The sequence below is a fragment of the Convolutriloba macropyga genome, chromosome 8 (assembly GCF_964194025.1).
Source record: "Convolutriloba macropyga chromosome 8, txConMacr16.3, whole genome shotgun sequence".
NCBI lineage: Eukaryota > Metazoa > Xenacoelomorpha > Acoela > Convolutidae > Convolutriloba > Convolutriloba macropyga.
The window spans coordinates 50,647,736-50,671,137 of NC_134475.1; the positions used below are offsets into that span (position 1 = coordinate 50,647,736).

Consider the following 23,402-nt stretch of genomic DNA (forward strand, 5'->3'; position numbering starts at 1 on the left):
GTGCGTCGTCGTGGGAGAGGTAGGTCGTGGGATAGATAGGTTTTCGAGGTTGAAGAGGTAGGTAGGGGTTGAAGAGTAGGTAGGTAGGGGTTGAAGAGTATGTGGGGAGGAAGAGGTAGGTGGAGGTGTACGATGGGGTGGAGGGATTTGATCGTTTTTGGGTGGAGGGGCAGGTATATTGGGTACTTCTGTAGTTTGCATAGGGAGCAGGCAGTCCTATGGGATCAACACCTATCAAAATTACTTATTGACTTGAAATTTATTGGTAGTTCTATGAGTAAACTCTATAAATGTATAGTGTACAAGGGACTCTACGCCTATTGAAAAATTCCATAGGATACATAACAAGCAACTTAGATTCTGAAGTAAACACACTGCAGCTGATGTTTAACTTGAGCTCACAGAACTTTTCAGGATGACAAAAGCCGAGAACCATTGTTTGTTTTTTTCTGGATTTTAAAAAACTTCGAAACGACAAATTACTGCAAAATAATTAGCTGCAAACATAAGAAAGGTATGGTATAGGAGGAAATTGTCTTAGTTGGTTCAAAACCAACCATAAAAAATACTCGATGTGTTCATGTGAATAATGGTGTAAAATCTAGCTGGAAAAAATGAACAGTGGTGTACAAGGTTCCACTCTTGGTCCAATTCTTTTTGTAATGTATATTAACGACTCATCATCAGTTTGTAAAAATTTTTAAGATCAATTTGTGCGCTGACGATGCTGATTTCGACGCTAACAGCTGCTGCATTCAAGACAATCAACAGGATCCTGAAAAAGTCAGCGTGTCGCTGGAATAAATAAAATTAGTACTTAATTTATAAAAGCAAACTGCTTTACTGCGACTCAAAATCAATACTTCTAATCACTGTTAAATAATGAATTAAATTAAGTAGAACCTGTTTTCAAAAATCTACGCTAAAAATTAGACAGCAAAGTCTGCTTTCGAAGTCCTAACACTTACGTTGGAAACCGACAATCTAAACAATGCGGAATTTCATCTAAATTGAGATATTTCGTGCCCTGCTGTCAACTGATCAAATAAAATATTACATCAGCCAATACGGTGCTAGAAAATTCGGGGGCTGTAGCTACTTTTCTCTTAAATCACTTCAGAAAAAGATTGTGAAAATTAATTACTTCAGAACAAAGACGATAGTTGCGATGAAATTTTGCAAAGGCATCTTCTAATTCCTGTTTACGAATTGCAGATTTAAGAACTGCTCAAAACTGTTTTAACGGCTATCAATAAACAGCATACACAATCGTTTTGTAATAATCTCTTTGAATTGTAAAGTTGTGGGAGGAATGCGAGAAGTATGAATCTGCAATTGCTCATGAACCTTGTCTCAAAATTCAAAAACGAAGCCGCTCAATCAGACTACGTGGTGCTAAACTGTACGAGTAAAAAGAAATCTGAATTATTCATTGGCTTGATAAGACATCGAACAATGAATTGACCGAGTTCGATCTCGGAATTAAATCTTAATTGGTAGTGAACGATGAGTTAACCAAGTTTGACTTTCATTATTAAGACTGAAAATGCCGTTAAATATTTTTCAGTAATCCTTTGTTTTCATTGACGCTGGAAAATGCTGAAACAGTTTGTAAAGTAGACATTCTTGACCTTGATATCTGTGCGTGCTATTTATCATACTTTAGTTTTGCTCAAAGAAAAGCGCAGTAAAATCTATGTTTCTTTCATAAATCTTAACTTTCGCTTTAACTACTAAATGCCAAAAAATGCCCGCAACTATGTACACAATGACGGCACACAAACACTTTGAGCTCTATAAGAACAAGGCGGCTCGTTAATGTGCGTTCGCACATGATGTTCCGACCCGAGCTCATCTACATTTTTGACTAAAATGTCAACCAAATCAAGAGATAACAAAAATAGATGTTTGAGTTTAAAACAATCGTTACACATTCTATCTACTAATTGAATTACTAATGCCATGCTTCATTACAGCACCAACGTGACCTGACATTGAAGAGACTAGAAAAAAAATAGCACCAACAAAATTTTGGCGGCAAAAAATGAATATCTAAATTTAAAAGCACCTGGTAACAACGTCAAAATGCAGTCAGATAAAACCTTAACTACACAAGTTTACCTTTTACTAACTATACAGCAGATGAAAAGTTTTCTTAACGAGACTAGGTAACAAGCCGACAAAAAGAACGAACAGTGAGGCGAAACTTAAAAATTAATCAACATTTTTTGCACCAAGAAAATTCAAAAATCTTAAAAAACATTGGTTTTTAATAAAAAAATCCTTGATAAATTACTAAAAAGTCATTACAAAACCAAAAGCACCCGTCTGTGGTCAGACTATGCCATAGAAACAAACTAAAGAGAAACTCAAAAAATTACAAACGATTTGCGAAAACACAAACCTTTGCTACCATTAAAATCAATACCTATCATCTGAATATGTATTTTTAATTCAGTTGTTATTTCTGCTATTTCAGTTGAAGGATTTATACTGAAAGATTAAATAAGTTTACTTGGGCCACATTTAAAAACCATTGGGATCTGTTATTACGCGATTGTTCTGAAGGAAGAGAAAAAGAAACGCAAAAAATGGCCATTCAATAAACGTTCAGAAAAACGAAACAACAGTGGCACATAATATCAATATATATGTTATTTCTTGAAATACACGAAATTCGATGGGACATCTGATTGATGAATAGAAGTTAAATTTGACGAAAGGAACCTATTCGCTATATACTGAATGTTTCGAGCAACATCATTCATTCAGTCCTCAATTACAAGCCTATGAGATCTGTGAGCAATTTACGGCTACCTAAAGAACAAAAACAGCGAATTCAGGAAAAAAAATTGAGCGACAAAAGGGTCGAAGGCATTAAAAAAATGAACTTTTCACTAAACACTCTTCAATTTTAAATTAATTTTTCAGGAGCAATGGGAAAACCTTTTTTATCAATATAATTTCAAAAAATCAACAAATATAAACAAATACATTAGACGCACGAAAATTGCGGGAAAACACGTATTATCAACGCCATTAAATTCATTAGCCTTCAACGGAAGCCAGTATATACAATAAATGATGCCTCGAGGGGACAATAAGTTTTTTTGCCAATCGTATTTCATCAATAAGACCTTACAACAAGTTAATGACTATGAAAACAACAACAGAGAGAGGCAAAAACCACAAATTCAGTAGAAAAGTGCCCGAAGAAAATGTCGAAGCAACTCAAATCATAAGCTCTTCCCTGAAAACTTTATTTATGATCCGTTGAACTTCTTCCCTAAACCAATAGGGACTCTCAGCAGTAAGATGATGTGATAAGATTTCAAAAGGATCGAAAAACAAAATAAAGTACCCAAAAAAAATATGAATTCTCGTGGCATTGATGTTTTAAAACTAATAGGTAGAAGATAAAACCGCTAACCAGATTAATTTTGGCTATAGTAGAACGGAAATGGATTCTGTTAGAACCAACAATGACCAAGAGTATTCACGAAAAAAAATTAGGAATGGTTGAATTTCAAAAAAGTTTCGAAAAATTATTTTTAAACCCTTAACAGCCAGTAAACTCAATCTTTCATCGGAGCTCAATGACGATGCTCAGATATAACCCATAGGGAGGAAAATGATGTCTGTCATGCATAGATAGTTAAAAAGACATCACAATAAGTCTTATGACAGAAAACAATAACAAAAACAGCAAAAACTAAAATTCAGTAGAAAAATGCGAGAAGAAAGTGTCGAAGACAATTAAACCATTAGCTATTCTCTGAAAACTTTCTGTGTGATCCACTGAACGTCCTCTCTAAGCCAATTGGATTACAATAACCTTTGGATAATGTGATAAAGAGTTCAAAAGTGACCAATAATTCAAAAAATCCAAAAAAAAAAATTAAAAAAATTGAAATCTTTGTCATTGAAGTCATATAACCAATAGCTAGAAGATAAAACAGCTAAACAGAATATTTTTAGTTGCAGTAAAAAGCAAGTGGGTCCAGTCAATACTGAAACTCACTAACAGTTCAAGAAAAATTTAGGAATTGTTATTGTTCAAATAAAATTTTCGAAAAATGATTTTTATTTTAACAGACATTAAATTCAATAGCTTTCAACGGAAGTCAATAAAAACGCTCAAAGATGCCCCGGTGGCAGTACATTTATGTTTGTCATGCATAGGTATTCATTATGAGATCACAGTAAGTATAATGACTATTAAAACAACAAAAAAAAAACAGGAGAAAACCAAAAAATCAGTAGAAAAGTGCAAGAAGAACGTGTCGAAGCCATTTAAACCATAAATTATTGTTTAAAATTTTTATTGGTCATCCACAGAACATCGTTTTTAAGCTAATGGGAACTGTCAATATTTGGATAATGTGATAAGATTTCAAAAGTAACCAATAATACGTAAAAATCCAAAAAAAATTTTAAAAAATTGAAATTTTTTGTCATTGAAGTCATATAACCAATAGATAGAAGATAAAACCGCTAACCAGTTTAATTTTGGTTGCAGTAGGAAGGAAGAGGGTGCTCTCACCCCTGGACTGACTTACAATTCACTATAATAAGATTATGATTCTTTAATATTCAAAAAAAAATTCGAAAAATTATTTTTTAAGTCTTAACAGCCATTAGCCGCCCCCTCAATGAAATAGACATGTTCACTTAATGCTCATTATGGAACATATTGCACTGTTAGTCAATGAATCCCTACCATAGGACTCCAAAAAAAATAGTAAAACTTCAAAAAGAAATTCAAAATTTCATTCAAAATTACGAAAACTCAGAATCGAAGCCAAAAAAAAACATGAGCAATTCCTTGAAAACGACGTTTTTTGTTCATTGCGCTTCATTCGACTATAAAGGAGTTTTGTCATTAATAGAACGTCGATATAAAATGTGACTTGTCTCTAGGTGACTTAAAAAAGCAAAAAAGAGAAAAGTTTTATTAAAAAAAGGGCTCTCAATTAGAGTTCGATTTTTTTTTGATAGTGAACTTCCCTATGAGACCAGAACTAGTCTTTCTATCGCCTTGCATTCAACTTTTACGAACTCAAAATTTATTCTTTTTATAGAAATTTGAATTAATGTTTTCGTAAAAAAGATCTTAGTTTGAAGAAAATTGTACTAAAAGTGAACAATCATGCTAAAGATCCCATTGTTCACACAAAACTTCAATCCTCGATAACTCCTCGAAAAAAACGAAATTCAAAAAAATCTTTTTACTTTTGAATTCTACGCTGGACCAGCTTTTTAATGATACCACTCACATTTCTCTACGACGAATATATCGATCGGCCAAAATTCACTGAACAAAAAAAAAAAACCCATTTGAGTATATAGTTCCTTCCCCCACAAGTGGGGTCGGAACAATAAAGAACTGAAAGTCAGCACAAATTTTAAAACGGGAAAGAAAAGCAACAACTTCAACATTGTCAATTTTTTAGTGAAAACTTGCGGTCTGCTAGACGGTCAGTGAAAAATATTTGAGAAAAACAATTGCTAAAAGTTTTATTAGATTAGCAGCAAATTAACTGAAGATGACAATAGAAACAAAACAATATTAAAACGTAATAAAACTTGGCCCTAAACAAAAACACATTTTTACAGAAAAATTTCTGTAAAAAAACTTTAAGCTAACGACAGAGCACTATATTGCGAAAGTCTCCTCATAGGCAAAAGTATTTTTAGAACTAAAATATGAATAAAACTTTGCTTTATTTACAATCTAACGCCTCACAAAAGTTGAACTGTGTAATTTTTTGTTGAAAATGGAGTTCTAGCAGAAGCCTTTAAGTCATGTTTTTGATCCCGTCAAACAAAGGATTAACGCTGCCTGCTAAATTTGTAGAGGCCAACTGAAGCTTGAGAGATTCTCAGAGATCTAAAAACAGCTAATTTTAACCACCTTCGAAGCTACAATCAATTGATGAATCGAAGATACAAAACAATACACCTAAAAACCAACTCTTCTTCACCCTCACAACTTTTTGCATAAATCAGGTTTCCACCAACCTCAGCGGCTATGTTCTCGGATACTAGCCTGAACTATATTGCCAAGAAAATGAACAGTTGTTCCAAAATTGTTTGTTCGCTGCACGATAAAAACCTCACAAAAGTCTATTAAAAAGGCTGAATTAACAAATCAACGAGTTCAAATTGTTCCGAGAAGTGCATCTGAACATGTTTCGTATAGTGATATGTAATTACTGAGAAAAATCGTTCAATGAAAAGGAACACACACCTCTAAAAATATGATGTATTGCATTTTTTACTCCAAGCAGTAAGACCATCAAAAAGGTATCAAGTTTTGAGAAACATTACTTTTTTGTTCGGTCAGGTACTTGCAAATTAGTGCTTTTATCTCCCACCATGATTTTCTAAAAACAAGATCAAAACTCTACATGCAAACTATTTTGATTTATTGTCGAGTCTTAGCAAAAGCCTGTAAGACACCTTTGTGAACCCGTCAAACACATTAACGCTAGTTGCTCACCTGCTAAACTTGTAGAGGCCAGCTGGAGCTTCAGAGATTCTCAGAGATCTAAGAACGGCTTCTTTTAACCAGCCTTGAAGCTTTAATCAATTGATGACTCAAAGATACAAAACAATCAGCCCAACAAAAACAGCACTCATCTTCACCCTCAAAGCTTTTTGTAGAAATCAGGTCTATGAGGACCTTGTACAGCCCACCAACAACAGCAGCTAAGTTCCCGGTATTAAACTTGACTATATTGACAAAATAATTAACTGATTCTCCAAAATTGGTTGCTCGTTTAACAACAAAAACCTTACAAATGTCTCTTTAAAAGAACGGTTGAACAACCAATTCAACGAGATCAATCTGCTCCGAGGCGTGCATCCAAAAATGTTTTGTATCGTGATATGTAATTACTGAGAAAAATCGTTCAATGAAAAGGCACACACCTCTGAATATATGTATTGCATTTTTTTAATATAAAAAGTTAGGCCATCAAAAGTTTCTCAAGTTTTGAGAATAGGTACCTTTTGTTCCATCAGCTATTTGAAAATTCATTCTCTTATCTCCCTTTTTGATTGATTTAAAACAAGTTCAAAACGCAGCATGCAATTTCATTTGATTTATTGTCGAGTCTTAGCGAAAGCCTGTAATAGATCTCTTGTGATCCTGTCAAATTAACGCCATTGCCTGGCCTGTTTAACTTGTAGGGACCAGCTGGTGCTTCAGAGATCCTCGGAGATCAAAGAACGGCTAGTTCTAATGAGCTTTGAAGCTACAATCAATTGATCACTCAAAGATACAAAACAATCCGCCCAAAAATAACAGCAATCGTCTTCACCCGCAACGCTCCTTGTAGAAAATCAAGTTTGTGAGGACCTTGTACAGTCCACCAACAACCGCGGCCAATTTTCCTGATATTATCCTTTACTATGTTAAGAAAATAACGAATAGCTGTTTCAAATTGATTGAACGTTAAACGATAAACAACTTAATAAGGTCGCGAATTGCTCTCAAACGACCAGCGAGGGGTTGCCTTCGTCACCATTAGCCACAATTTAGTGATGCTAGCTTAAGCTTGATTCGATTCTGCAACTTTAAGTTTTCTAGCCTCTTAGAAAATAAATCAAACAAAAAACTGACATTTAAAAAATTTAAAAACCATTGCAAACTTTTAAAAAAGCTTCCAGATTTTGCAGTGAAAACGTTTAAAACTAATTTTGTCTCCGGAGTTGTGTCAGGTAGCCCATGTTCAGGACTTGAAAAACTTTGTTGGCCAATAGTGATCGTTAAACTCAGAAAAGGACAAAAATTTTGAAAATAATCGCAAATTTTAACAAAATCCTGCTAAATTCAAGATGTTAAAATCCTCAAAAACAGTTCATTGTCTATCCAGTTGAGACTATCCAGTTGCAGGAGTTGAAAAACTTAGTTGGCAAGTTAAGATCGCTTAACTCAGAAAAGGACGAAAATATTCAAAAATTTTGAAAATAATTGCAAATTCTAACAAAATCTTGCTAAAATTCAAGATATTAAAATCTTCAAAAATACAATTAAAATCTTCAAAAGGCACACACACCTCTAAATATATGATTTATTGCATTGTTTTCTACAAAAAGTTAGACCATCAAAAATGTCTCAAGTTTTGAGACTCATTACTTTTTTGTTCGGTCAGGTACTTGCAAATTAGTGCTTTTATCTCCCTCCATGATTTTCTAAAAACAAGTTCAAAACGCTACGTGCAAACTAATTCGATTTATTGTCGAGTCTTAGCAAAAGCCTGTAAGACATCTTTTGTGAACCCGTCAAACAATATTAACGCTATTTCCTCACCTGCTTAACTTGTAGAGGCCAGCTGGAGTTTCAGAGATCTAAAAACGGCTAGTTTCAACCAGCTCTGAAATGTTAGACCATCAAAAATGTCTCAAGGTTTGAGAATCATTACTTTTTGTTCGGTCAGCTACTTGCAAATGTACGCTCTTATTTCCCTCCTTGATTAACTAAAAAAATTTCAAAATTCAGCATAGAAATTTGTTTGATGTATTGTCGAGTCTTAGCAAAAGCCTTTAAGAGATCTCTTGTGATTCTGTCAAACGAATTAACGTCATTGCCAGGCCTGCTAAACTTGCAGAGACTAGCTGAAGCTTCAGAGATCCTCGGAGATCAAAGAACGGCTAGTTCTAACCAGCTTCGAAGCTACAATCAATTGATCACTCAAAGATACAAAACAATTCGCCCAGCAAAAACAGCACTCATCTTCACCCGCAAGGCTGTTTATAGAAATCAAGTTTATGAGGACCTTGTACAGCCCATCAACAGCGCATAAGCTTCCCGATATTAGCCTTAACTATATTAACAAAACAATGAACAGCTGTTCCAAAATTGGTTGCCCGTTAAACGATAAACCCCTAAAAATGTCTATATAAAAAACGGCTGAATTAAAAAATCAACGAGTTAAAATTGTTCCCAGAAGTGCATCTGAGCATGTTTTGTATAGTGATAAGTAATTACTGCAAAAAAATCGTTCAATGAAAAGGCACACACACCTTCAAATATACGACGTATTGCATTTTTACTACAAAAAGTTAGACCATCAAAAAGTTTTGGGAATCAGTACTTTTTTGTTCCGTCAGTTACTTGCAAATTTGTGCTTTTAATTCTCTCCTTGATTTTTTAAAAACTAGTTCAAAACGCTGCATGCAAACTAATTTGATTTATTGTCGAGTCTTAGCAAAAGCCTGTAAGACATCTTTTGTGAACCCGTCAAACAAATCAACGCTATTTCCTCACCTGCTTAACATATAGAGGCCAGCTGGAGGTTCAGAGATCCTCCGAGATCTAAGAACGGCTAGTTTCATCCAGTTTTGAAGCTACAATCAATTGACGACTCAAACATACAAAACAAACCGCCCAACAAAAAAAACAACCATCTTCACCCTCAATGCTTTTTGTGAAATTAAGTTTACGAGGACCTTGTACAGCGCACCAACAATAATCTAAGATTCCCGATATTAGTTTTAACTATATTAACAAACAATGAACAGCTGTTCCAAAATTGGTTGCTCGTTAAACGATAAAACCCTTACAAATGTCTCTTAAAAAGAACGGCTGAATTAATTAATCAACGAATTAAAATTGTTCCCAGAAGTGCATCTGAACATGTTTTGTATAAGGATATGTAAATATTGACAAAAATCGTCCAATGAAAAGTCACACACACACCTCTAAAAAAGGATGTATTGTAATTTTTACTACAAAATGTTAGACCATCAAAAATCTCTCAAGGTTTGAGAATCATTACTTTTTGTTCGGTTAGCAACTGGCAAATTTACGCTCTTATCTCCCTCCTTGATTCGCTGTAAAAAGTTCAAAATTCAGCAAATAAATTTGTTTCAAGTATTGTCGAGTCTTAGCAAAAGCCTTTAGGAGATCTCTTGTGATCCTGTCAAACGAATTAACGTCATTGACAGGCCTGCTAAATTTGTAGAGACCAGCTGAAGCTTCAGAGATTCTCGGAGCTCAGGGCGGCTAGTTCTAACCAGCTTCAAAGCTATAATCAATGGATCACTCAAAGATACAAAACAATTCGCCCAGCAAAAATAGCACTCATCCTCACGCGCAAGGCTTTTTGTAGAAATCAAGTTCATGAGGACCTTGTACAGCCAACCAACAACAGCGTCTAAGTTTCGCGATATTAGCCTTAACTATATTAACAAAACAATGAACAGCTGTATTTTTCTATATAAATCAACGAGTTAAAATTGTTCCCAGAAGTGCATCCGAGCATGTTTTGTATAGTGATAGGTAATTACTGCAAAAAATCGTTCAATGAAAAGGCACACACACCTTTAAATATACGACGTATTGCATTTTTACTACAAAAAGTTAGACCATCAAAAAGTTTTGGGAATCCGTACTTTTTTGCTCCGTCAGGTACTTGCAAATTTGTGCTTTTATCTCCCTCCTTGTTTTTCTAACAACAAGTTCAAAACGCTGAATGCAAACTAATTTGATTTATTGTCGAGTCTTAGCAAAAGCTGTAGGACATCTCTTGTGAACCCGTCAAACAAATTAACGCTATTTCCTCACCTGCTTAACTTGTAGAGGGCAGCAGGAGTTTCAGAGATTCTCCGAGATCTAAGAACGGCTAGTTCCAACCGGCTTTGAAGCTACAATCAATTGATGACTCAAACATACAAAACAATCCACCCAACAAAAAAGCACTCATCTTCACCCTAAATAATTTTGTGAAATCAGGTTTACGAGGAACTTGTACAGCCCACCAACACCAGCGTCTAAGTTTCCCGATATTAGCCTTAACTATATTAACAAACAAGGAACAGCTGTTCCAAACGTGGTTGCTCGTTAAACGATACAGCGCTTACAAATGTCTCTTAAAAAAAACGGCTGAATTAATAAATCAACGAGTTAAAATTGTTCCAAGAAGTGCATCTGAGCAGGTTGTGTATAATGATATGTAATTACTGAAAAAAAATCGTTCAATGAAAAGACACACACACACACCTCTAAATATATGATAAATTGCATTTTTTAACTACAAAATATTAGACAATCAAAAAAGTCAAGTTTGGAGAATCATCACTTTTTGTTCGGTCAAATTTACTTGCAAATTTACGCTCTTATCTTCCTCCTAAATTGACTAAAAAGTAAGTTCAAAATTCAGCATAGAAATTTATTTGGTGTATTGTTGAGTCTTAGCAACAGCCTTTAAGACATCTCTTGTGATCCTGTCAAAAGAATTAACGTCATTGCCTGGCCTGCAAAAACTGTAGAGGCCAGCTGGAGTTTCAGAGATTCTCCGAGATCAAAGAACGGCTAGTTCTAACCAGCTTCGAAGCCACAATCAATTGATCACTCAAAGATACAAAACAATTCGCCGAGCAAAAACAGCACTCATCTTCACCCGCAAGGCTTATTGTAGAGATCAAGTTTATGAGGACCTTGTACAGTCCACCAACAACAGCGTTTAATTTTCCTGAAATTAGCCTTAACTATGTTACCAAAATAACGAACAGCTGTTCCAAAATTGGTTGGTCGTTAAACGAAATACATAACCTACTAACGTTGGGCGAATAGCTGTCAAACGACAGCGAGCAGTTGGCTTCGTCAGCAGCTAGCTAAGGTTTAGTGAGGCTGGCTTAAATCTGATTCAACTCTGCAAGCTTTAGTTTTCTAGCATTTTAAAAAAATCAAATAAAAATCTGATACTTTAAAAATTTGAAAACTTTTGCAAAATTTAAAAAGCTTCCACATTTTGCAGTAACAATGTTGAACTTCGAGCTCGCTCAAGAAATTGAATTTAAAATCTCTGAACACTCTGAATGTTTTGAAATTGAAGGGGACAGCAAATGGATTAGAACTACACAGACTGTGTCGTCGACAGCAACGCGATTTGGTACTCGTCGTCGAGACTTCAAGCCTGCCTCTGAGCTCTTCCTTATTTTTCTAAAACCTCTAATGGGTGTAAGGCCGCTGAATAACGTTGAGACCCTACTTGTCTAGGTAGTGCTTAACTACAATTTCACCTACAAAGCAAGACAAATTTCTTTTTATTTTTCACTGAGGCTCAAATTGATATCAATTTAATGGAGACCGGCTTTATTCCATTTACCTTAATTTCAAATCGGATTTAAATGGTAATCAAACTAAAACGATTTTGAAAACAACCCAAGGTCTTCTAACCTACCCGCCTTTGTTGATTGATTACTTGTTTCGCAAATAAAACTTCGGAAAGGGTTCCAAACTTTCAATTTAACTTGAGTGTCAAGCAAAATCTCACCTTCAATTTGCAGTAAAGTCATGATACTCGTGCACTTGAGCTTGAATCCCTCGATGGTGCCCTTGCCACTTTGGATCCCATTCTGGTTAGTGAAAATGGCTATGATAAATCCACCACTAACCAATTGCTGCAACTTGTTCTTGATCTTCTCGTTGAACAGTAAACGCCAATCATCGTCATTGACAGGAAACTTTTTTCCACTTTTAGTAGTTATGAGAGTGCCGTCAAGGTCAAAACCCGCAATTTTCAGCCCAGTAAATGACGATAGAGTTGTAGGTAAAGCTGGTTTGTAGTAGAAACCACATTGCGTTCTTGTTCCAATGGAATGCCAGGATCCTGACAGTGCAAACTTGGTGACCGATGTTTTCACTGCAAACAGATTCAAAGAGTCAGAAAAAAAATCTCATGAATATATGTGCAAACACGCATTCTAATCATTAAAAAAAACTTGTCATACGAAGGATATAATTTTAAAAGAGGTCTTCCATTTTGGCGATGGACAATAGCTAACCAATTTATACCAGGGAAGCAGTTCCGTATTCTTTTTTTTAAATCTCAAACATGTAAATTCGAATAACCCCAAGGTTAAAGTTACATGTTGTAATATTATAAATCAAACATACTACATCTTTCCCTTGAATAACTAAACACAATAATCATAATAAAAAAACAAAGGTTCAGTTTATAGTTCTCGTGAATTATTTTATAAAAATAAACTTTTAAAGCCTTCAATTTTTTGTCCATTGGAACTCGTTTTTGTCTTTTTTGCATCTCTTCCTTTAATTCTTTGTTAAATTTTTTCTTTGATGTTTGCTTTCTTAGAGATCTTGGAAGTTTATTCCATTTCCGAACAAAGTTTCTTATAATTGAATTTTGACACCATTTTGATTTACATTTTGTTGTGATAGAAAAATCAAATGTACAATTATTAACTTTAATTTCAACGTCTCCGATTATTCTGAATTTTTTTGGTCTTGTGTGTTTGTTTGTTGGACAATATCGAAAAGTATATTTAAGAAAGTTTTTGCTATTTGAAGTTCTGCGGGAAGTATTTTATTTTCAAGAAGTAGTTTATGAGCACGGTCATATTTTGTTCGAAAAAAGCAAACTTTTATGCCCCATCTAATTAGTTTGTTTATTCTGTCAATTGAGTAGGACGGCAAACTTTGAAAAAATATTGCACTAAATTCTAAATGCGATAAAACAAGTGATCTAATGAGATTCATTCGAGCCTTTAAAGGTATTTGATTGCGTACCAAATAAATTGATCTGATAGCTAAAGCCATTTTACTGATCACATTATTAAGTTGTTTTTGGTATTAAGTTGTTTTTGGTTCATGTCTTTGTCAAGAATAACACCTAAATATCTGCATTCATCTGTTGGTTTCACTGAATGACTATTAAATTCAACGCAATTGACAGTTGGTAACATTTCATTTTTGAAAACCATTATTTCTGTTTTCCCTTCATTTAGAGTTAACTTGTTTTGTTTCATATATTGTTCAGTTTCCATCAATATTTTTTTAGCCTTTGCTTCTAAACACTGTTCATGTTTTTCATGACATAAAATTGCTGTGTCATCTGCAAATTGTAATACATTAGAACTTTTCCCTATTTCCTCACCGAAGTCATTTACATAAAGCATGAATACTAGTGGTCCTAGTACAGTACCTTGTGGAACACCATGATTTATAATTGTCCAGTCGGATTCAACTATTCCGTTTCTAACACACTGTTTCCTGTTAATGAGAAACGAATTCAATAAGACTCTTGCGTTTTCTCCTAAACCATATTTTTCAGTTTTTTGAATAAAAATGTCCAAGGATATTGAGTTAAAAGCTTCCGCTAAATCCAAGAAGATTGTGAAGACTATATCTTTTTCCTCAACGTAATGATTTATTTTCTCTGTCTGTGCAATTATTGTATTAAGACACGACTTTTGTTTTTGGAAACCAAATTGGTTTTTGTTAATTATTTTATTCATATCTAAATGTTCCAAGAGAAGTCTTTCACAAAACTTTTGCTAACGTTGGAGTGACCGAAATTGGTCGATAGTTTTCAGGGTTATGCATGTCTCCTTTCTTATGGATGGGAGTGACATAGGCTTCATTTAAAATTTCAGGGAATGTGTTTGCGTTTATACACTCATTAATAGCAAACTGTAAATGGGTTCCAATGGACAATTTACAATCTTCCAATGCCCAGGATGGTATATACCCTGGTCTAGCTGATTTTTGCGTTGGTAGTTTGTCAATAATTTCGTATAGTTCTCTTCTGGTTACCGGCCTGAAATTGAAATCATTTCCCTTTAAATTAAAAGAAGGCAGTTAGCAGCAACTATTTCGCCCTTGTAAAGACTAAGACGGGCAAAACAATTATTCAAACAGTTAGCAATGCTTTTTTCATCTGATATTACGTTATGGCCCTCTTTCAGCTTTGCAATTTTTTCTGTCTGTTTATTTGAGTTAATTTTGTTCTTGATAAATTTCCATTGTTCTTTTGAAGTTGGGAGATACTCGAAAAATTGCTTTGTATAATCGTCAGATGCTTTACGCAGTTTTCTATTAACATTGTTTCTAAGTACTTTGTAACTGTTAAAGATCTATTGATTAGGATCTTTTTCCCATTCGATGAATACACGATGCTTTTCATTAATGAGACTACGCAGTTCTTTTGATAGCCATTTTTTGTGCTCCTTTTTTGTTTTCACTTCTATATTTTTCAAAGGTGCGTGACTATTTAATACATTTTAGGAAATTTCAATAAATTTATGAACAATTTCATTTGCTCCGATGATTTTGTACATTAGTGACCAGTCTTGCAAAGCAATATCACGGTTAAACTTCTTCTGTATATACTTCTTGTGTATCTTTTTATCTTGCATACTTCTTGTGTACCCTTTTATCTCGCATTAAATATTCTGCCTTTTGCTGCTTCCATTCTAATTTCAATGATGATTGATATACAATAGTGAAATTATCATTTTCAAGTATTGACTCTATTATATCTGTTTCGAAGATTTGATTTTTAGAAATAAAGCAGTGGTCGATTAAAGAAAATTTTTCTCCATTTGTCCATGTTGCATTTTTTGTGTTTACATACTAAAGCTCGTTATCTGCAATGCAGTTGTTTAGTAATTGTTTCCCAGTTTCTTTAAGTATAATTATGTTGTAATCTCCAAACAGGATTAGATTGTCAGTGCTAGAGTAAACATTTGAAATTTCTGATTTCATTTCAGCAAGGAAGACTTTTGAAAGGTTTACGTTTGAACAATACGCCACATTTATGAGCAGTTTTTCATTCAGAGGCTCAGTTACTTCTATCCATAGTGATTCAAAAAAACTCCGGTTGATGGTGTTCAAGTCATTTCTTTGATTGAAAACTTCTTGGGTATCCATATGCCTACACCTCACCCTCTTTCCAGTTCAGTCGATGATGATCTCGGCTGGTGAATAAATTGATGACTACTGCTCAAAAAAGAATCTGGAATAGCATTGTTCTCTTTAATCCATGTTTCGGTAACAGCTAGGAAAGACAACTGTTCGAGAGTTGTCAAAAAATTTGATAACTTTTCGTATTTAATATTTAGGCTTCTACAATTCATTATCGTCTTGAGATTATCGTCTGTTCTGTTCTTTTCTTTGTTTTCAATTTGTCTATTTGAGCTGGGCCAGGGTTTGTTTCAATATCTCCACTTTTTTGCAGAATAATTGGTATGACGGATAATAAACACAGTTCCAATCAGTAGTACAAACAAAAGTCCGAATTAGGGAGCCTTCCCATTATTTGCCTCCAGATTATGAACGGATACCTCGACATTTCTGGAGAACCGAGTACTCAGACACTAGTAGAGTTTGGTAAGTTTTCCCGTTTTCAAATTTTTCCGTTTTCCAGCTCAAATCTATGACAAAACATTGATCAGAACAAAAAACCGCGTACAAAATAAACGGTAGAATAATGGAAACGACTCAAGGAATCATTTAAATAAACAATAAATGACCAAAAAGTCAGATAAAAGTTTTAGAACTATTGTTCCTCGTGTGTTATGCAACCGCAGTTACATAGCACGTGCCATTGTCTAGTAAATCATGATGCCGAAATATGGCATGTGTGCTTACGGGGAGCACCAACAGCGCGGAGATTTAAACGTAGTAGTAGATGGAGTAGGGAGAGATACGCGAAGCGTAAGGGTAATTGGAGAGTTGAGGGGGAAAGAAATGGAATACCGTGTGGGTGGGGGTGGGTTGGTGCAGAGGGTTAACAAGAGTGAAGGTCACTTTGCTTTGTATCCCAAATACTCCTCTTCCGCAAAAAAGCGAGAGGACCAAAACAATTATTACTAACTTTATTTGAGAGCAATTAAAAATATGACTGTCGCCTCGAGTTTTCCTCTCCTCAAGTCAACAAAGCTGCAACAGTTTTGAGATTAGATTGCGCTAGAGTAATTCACTACATGCGAGATGATGAACCTTCAAGTAATCGTAATGTCACCTAGCCGCTTCCCTATAACTATATGCTTCCTTATATACAACATTCACCAAGACAGCTCAAAGAAAGTGTAACTGTTCTTCAAAAATAAGAAAAAAAATTACAGAAAAAAATTTAAAAGCTTCCCATGCCCAAACAAATAAATAGACTCTGCTTGATCTGAATTACGCAAAAAACTATGTAGAAGGAAACTAAATACACTAAACATCAGAAGTACCCGAGAATCCCCCTGGTTGACCACCATAAAAGAAACTTACCAACCATAAAACGCCATATAAGGATTTAATGGAAACTTACTAAATAGACAACGATCATAAAAATTTTTCAATTTGGCTGACAAAGTCCAAAGGGTCACATGCAGTTCCAAAACAACGTTTCTGTGCACGAATATTCAAAATTCTGTACTTAAATTTTATGGTTCCGTATTTAACATAAAAAATGTTTATGGACCGTTTTATGGTTAAAAAGTTTCCACAAAAAAAAGATAATAATATAAAATGACTATTTTTTTCCGGTTATTTTTCCAATCAATTCGAAAGCCCAGTTTTTGATTCATTAAACGTCAAAAAAAAACAAAGTTTACTTTTATGGTATCTTACTTAACATGAAACGCCATTAAAAATTGGCCCGTTTTCTGCTTACTAATTTTCATTAAAAATGCGATCATAAAAAATATCCAATTTTTCCGTTTATTTCAGATTTGCTCCAAAGCCCAGCAAGTTCATAGAAGGGAATTCTTTATGGACCATTTATGTTCCGTTTTATGTTAAGTAAGTTTGATCAACGCGTGCCAATAGTGTTTTCGAAAAAAATTTTAATTCTGCCAGAAATTCGCCAAAAAGTTCCTACTGAATCACAATTTTTCTCTCAATGTTAAACGCAAACTGAAACATAACCGACTAAACGTCGGAAGAATTGCTCAAACGACTAGTGGAAGCTGTAATCAAATGCTGCCTGCTTCAGACGGGGGGGGGGGCAAAATGGGACTAAGAAGTTCAATAGTGGGCTTCAAATAACCACATCAGAGATTAATATATACCACTATTAAAGTGAAGTTTCGGCGCACTTTTTATTTGACGTTTAGTATTAAATTGCCCATACTTGAGTTTAGCTGCTTGAAATTGTGATTGAGAGGGAATTTTAGATCACGCGAAACGCAAAAAGTCAAGGGCGCAAAAGTCACTCGAAAAGTCAAAACGGTCAAGCGAAAAAAAACTTTGCATAAAAAAGACACACACGTTTACAATAATTGCTTCTCTACGAGAGCAATTAATTATAGTTGAACAAACGTAAGATCACATCACAAATAGAGACAACTTATTTTTCCAGTTACGTTGCGGTATATAGAAGTCACCATTACGTATTAACTCAATTTCATAAGTAAGCATCACTATCATTGTAGGGGATTAAGGGCATAAAATTTTTTCTTAATTTAACCATAAATTTGTGTAACATCAAGTGAAAAATGAGGCCTGACTTCGTAAAACTATAAGGTGTTAAATTACTTTGATGTTCAACAGAGAACTAATGAATGTACTAATCTGCATTATTAACTTTCCTTTGGACACTCATCGTTGTGGCGTGATCTTCCCACCAAAACGGTGAGTTAATTAGGTATTACATCGTGGAAAAATGCATTCGATACTTAACGTAAAGAAGGAAAGAATATGTTACAGAGGCAGGAGAGTACTTTACGATTGTAAAACACCTAATTGAACAATTTGTTTCGGCACAATCGTAAAGTAATCTGCTTCTGTAACATTGAGTACTTTACGATTGTATTCAGAAAAACTTGTTCGATTAGGTGAGCTACAACGTTTCTGAAAAAAATTTTTGCCCTAATTTGACGAAAACGTCAAATAGAAGAACGGAAGTTAACTTTGACAGGAGTCACGCCATTCTCATGGCTAAAAACTCAAAAAACAACGTATTTAGTTCAGCTAATTACAAAATAAACCAAATACAACATCAAGCAGAAGGTAACAGTTGCGCAACTCTGGACATTACTGGAAACAAAGCATTTGCGTATAAAATAAGATATGGACGGCAAGCCACGTTCTTCATTAAATTCATTTCTTTTACGAATATTGTACAAAACAAACAAAAATATTTCATCAATCCTTGAAAAAATTAACAGTTTCCGATGACTTCAAAAAAGATATACACGTCCAAAAGATCCAAGAGCTTTTCATTTAATGCTCCTACAAAAACAATTCGCACAAAGAATTTAAGAACACATACCATCATCGAAACACATTAGAACAAACTAACCATCTGAAGTAACCAAAGATATGTAACATGAGGATGCGCAAGTCAATGAAAAACATAACCGACTAAACGTCGGAAGAATTGCTCTCGAACGACCAGTGGGAGTTCTAAGCAATTGCAGCCTGCTTCAGTCGGGGGGGGGGGTAAGTGAGGGAGGGTGAGCCTAAATGGGACTAAAAAGTTCAATAGTGGGCTTCAAATAACCACATTAGAGGTTAACATATACCACTATTAAGATTTAAAGTAAAAATGGCACCAGTTTCGGCGCACTTTTCATTTGACTTTTAGTATTAAATTGCCGCCAATTGAATTCAGCTGCTTGAAATTGTGATTGAGAGAGAATTTTAGATCACGCGAAAAGCAAAAATTCAAGTGCGTAGAAGTCACTCGAAAAGTCAAAAATGTCAAGCGAAAATTTTGCATAAAAAAAGACACACACGGTTACAATAATTGCTATGAAATTCATTCAAGAGCAATTAAACATGAAAACAATGTCCTCAAAAAAATAAATATTGAGCCCCAATTCCAAATTCTATTACTGTTCAGTCAAGACGACAAAATTACCGTAAAAAATATAGCACAGTCTGAGCAGAGTAGTCCAAAATAGCACTACAAACAAAAATCTCCTGGAACAGAAAACAATTGAGCTGATAAAACTAAAATTATTAATTAAAATAATTTCCGAAACAAAGAGAACCACTGTACAAGAAAATGAAATACTGGTAGGATTTTTATCTCTAAAAATCCTACTAGTTTTTCATAGAAACTCTAGATTTCTAAAAACTCCTGCTTACATTACTGTTATTAGTCAGCGATACCATCTGACGGTTTTTCTGAGCATCATTTCAAAAACCGACTCTTAGTGCCAAATTGGGTGACAACAAAAAAGAACAGCAATTTTAGTTTGAAAACAGAGTGCTAAGAAAAATTCAACAGTGAAGTTACAGCTTATAAATTCATTAAACATTTTTTTTTCAATTCTAGGACTCTCAAAAAACTTAGACAATTTGACTCTTAAAAAACTTAGACAACTTAGACTCTTAAAAATTTAGACAAACTAAAAATATACAGTAGAGTCTAAAAGCACGAATTTAATTTAATAACCTGTGCGACTTTTCACTTTATTTTTCACTTTATTTCACTCTTACCAGCTTTATACATGTTATTCATCTACTCATTTTCAGTTTTTCGAAGAAAAACATCTATTCTTAAACATTTTAAAACCACGCAATTTTAAAACAAGGTCCACATAAGCATTAATCAGTTGCTTTACATTGAAAATGCTTCGCAAAATTAAACATAACCGACTAACGTCGGGCAAATTGCTCTCAAACGACCAGCGAGCAGTTGGCTTCGTCAGCAGCTAGCCACGCTTTAGTGAGGCTAGCTTAAGCTTGATTCGACACTTCAACGTGTAGTTTTCTAGCCTTGTTAGTAAATAAATCAATTAAAAAACTGATATTTTAAAAAATCGCAAATTATTGGAAAATTTAAAAGAAAAGCTTCCAGATTTTGCAGTAAAAAAAGTTAAAAACTATTTTTTGTGTCTGGAGTTATATCAAGTATTATATCATCTACAAGACTTGAAAAAATTCGTTGGCCAGTAATGATCGTTTAACTCAGAAAAGGACGAAAATATTCAAAAATTTGACAACTTTTAAAAACAATTTGCTAAAAATCAAGATACTAAAATCTTCAAAACCAATTCATTGTCTCAAGAGACTATCCAGTATCCTTATTTCAAGCTTTAAATAGTTTCACTGGCTCAAAGATCCATAAACCTGGAACATTGTTTTTCAAAAATTGAAACCAGGGCGCTGATGGGGAGGGAGCGCGGAAGTGGGCAATAGTGGGGTGGTGGGGGGCAACAGCACGGTGGGGGGGGGGGGGGGGGGAGGCAATAGTGTGCGGGGTGTCAACAGTGGGGGTGTCTTCAACCTCTAAGAACCGCCCTTCACACCATAAGTATAAGTCTCCAGAACACTTTGAGCTGAAACAGAGCTGAAAGGCTCTAAGAGCTCTCAATGCCCGCTGGGTGCTACCTGTTTATCCCGTTTTTGAGGACGAAAAGTCAAAAGCGTCAGACGAAAAATCGGTCAAGCGAAAAATCGCATGAAAAAAGAACGACAGGACTAATATAATTGCTACAAACTTTGTTTGAGAGCAATTATCTAGTCAATAGTACGCAGAGCTAAACAATACACAGATTGATGAAAACAGAAAACAAATTTGGCGGAGATAGAATTTCGAAATTTTATATGCCTGGCATTAAAAATTAAGATTTTTTAGATGAATTTTGAAATTTAATCTTTGCGGAGCATTCTGACTGAAATCATATAAGGCAAACCATGTAATAGATAACAAAAAACCTGGACAACTAGGAAGAGGTTTTTTTTTAAAAAGCACGGACATAGTTTTACGCTTTTGTCGCTTCTGACAAAATCTTTCACAGCTGAAAAACCCGCTTTGCACTGAACGTAACAGAAACAATCCGACTAATGTCGGATGAATTGCTCTATAACGAGACGGGGATAATTTAATTTAGAGGGAGTGTAGCTCAGAAATATTTTATGGTGGCAAAAAATCGACCCGAGGGGTTCGTTTACCGGACCTCCAGTATGCCAGTCCACGCCCTTCACCACTTAACTACAATTGAGCGCAATCTTTTTCGCTCACACTCGCTTTTATATTAACAACAAACTCTAATTCAGAAAGAGAGCAAATAAGGTCACACGAAAATGAACTCAAGCGTGAAAATGTCACGAAGTAAAAAAAAATCCGAGAAACGGCAACAACGGTCAGCAAAAATTTTGCATAAAAAGACACGCACGTTTACAATAATTGATTCAAACTTCGAGACCAAATAGAAAGGACCATAAGTCTTGAAATTTCTTTTGTTCCGGTCATCAGATTAGATCCTCACTCACCAGACGCATTTTTTTTGCTGAGTATCCCTTACCTCTTCCATCTGAAGGCTTATTGCTCTCAGACTCGTTCTCCAACGAGACTTTTGTCTTCTTGGCGTAATCGTTGCTTCGTATTTTGGTAGGGGATGATTTGAAGTAATCATTCAATGAAGTACAATCACGCTTTCGGAATTTCCCACAGTTCTCTGACGTATGCACTTGGACTGTAGGTGAAGTTGTCATGTTATTTATCTTCATGGAAGCCTCTTTAGCTTTGAATTCGGTGGCTGCTTCACTTTTTAAAGAAAGGCTGTTTTTACTTGAACTTACAGGTGACTGTAACTTAGTTTCTGGCTTCACCGTTTGAACTTCCTCTTCTGTTCCAAAATTAACAGTAAAGTGAATTTCATATATGAATTCATCGGGAAGAAGGCCAATTTTGTCCCCTGGGCATAGACTTACCGCCTGGTTAGGTTTAACTGCCTCGTCTCTAACCAAACAAGGATGTCTACCAACATTAACAAAATGAAGACCGTGGCAATTGGCTGACGAGTTACTAGGCCTCAGTTCAATTTTAGCGTGCTGTCTACTTATCCGTGTGTCTTTTATCTCACATTCTCGATTACGACCAATTACGAATTCAGAGCTAGGATTAGAGACCGTTTCATTACTTTTAACGACAAGTTTGAAATCGATTGTTTTACATTTTAGTGAATTTTGAGGTGTGAGAGTAACTGAAAACTCTACCATGGTTCATGAAACTTTCTAATGACTGCGTGAAGCATGAACCATTGATATCTGAAAAGCAAGCTTTCAAGGAGTAGACGATGAAATCTTACCTGCGCAGGTAACCAAGCATCTTTCATCTTTCAATAATCAGAGCCGTTAGTACGAAAATTCCTCAAGCTTGACTAAAAAATTAAATAACGCCGATGTTATACGTCGGTTCGCGTACACAGTTCTGTCATTGAAAAAATCTGGATTATTGCTCACTCAATCAGCCTTTTTTCTTGTTCCATTGAGGTTCTTAAGGAGAAATTCATTTAGTAATTTTTCATTTTAAGTTAAGTTCTGGTGGATCCCAACCCAGTAAAAGGTAAACTTTTTGAATGCTTCTGCTTCCACAATTCGTTTGAATTTTTATTGGATTGGTCGAAGACATGTACCAAGAGAGTATGGAATAAGGAAAGCAAACTTTCGTACTTAGTTACCTGAACAAAATTGTGTTCCATATGCTAATAAGAGGAAAATGCGACATCTACATAATTGGGCAGTCCGGCCAGCTAACAGAGCGCAAAAGTTTGCACCTAAACAGAAAGTGCAATTCTGGCATTTCGTTTTGCACATGAAAACAGGTACGTTTTCTGATTCCAATTTCAATCTCCAACCTTCTTCTTCAAAATCCAAGTCTTCATCATTACCAGAATGAGAGATCAGATAATTTTGTTCTTGAATG

At 34.9% G+C, this 23,402-nt stretch overlaps 1 protein-coding gene across 1 annotated transcript in view; it reads right to left on the minus strand.

Moving 5' to 3' along the window:
* LOC142344806 (uncharacterized protein F21D5.5-like) overlaps nt 1–23,355 on the minus strand; it is a 68,213-nt gene extending 44,858 nt beyond the window's left edge. Inside the window, exons 1-2 of the mRNA XM_075396770.1 lie at nt 22,000–23,355; nt 12,285–12,653 (exon numbers count right to left, since the gene is read on the minus strand). Coding sequence (XP_075252885.1) covers nt 12,285–12,653; nt 22,000–22,696 — 1,066 coding nt within the window. The 5' untranslated portion in view covers nt 22,697–23,355. The remainder of the gene's footprint in view (nt 1–12,284; nt 12,654–21,999) is intronic.
* Nucleotides 23,356–23,402: the final 47 nt, after the last annotated feature.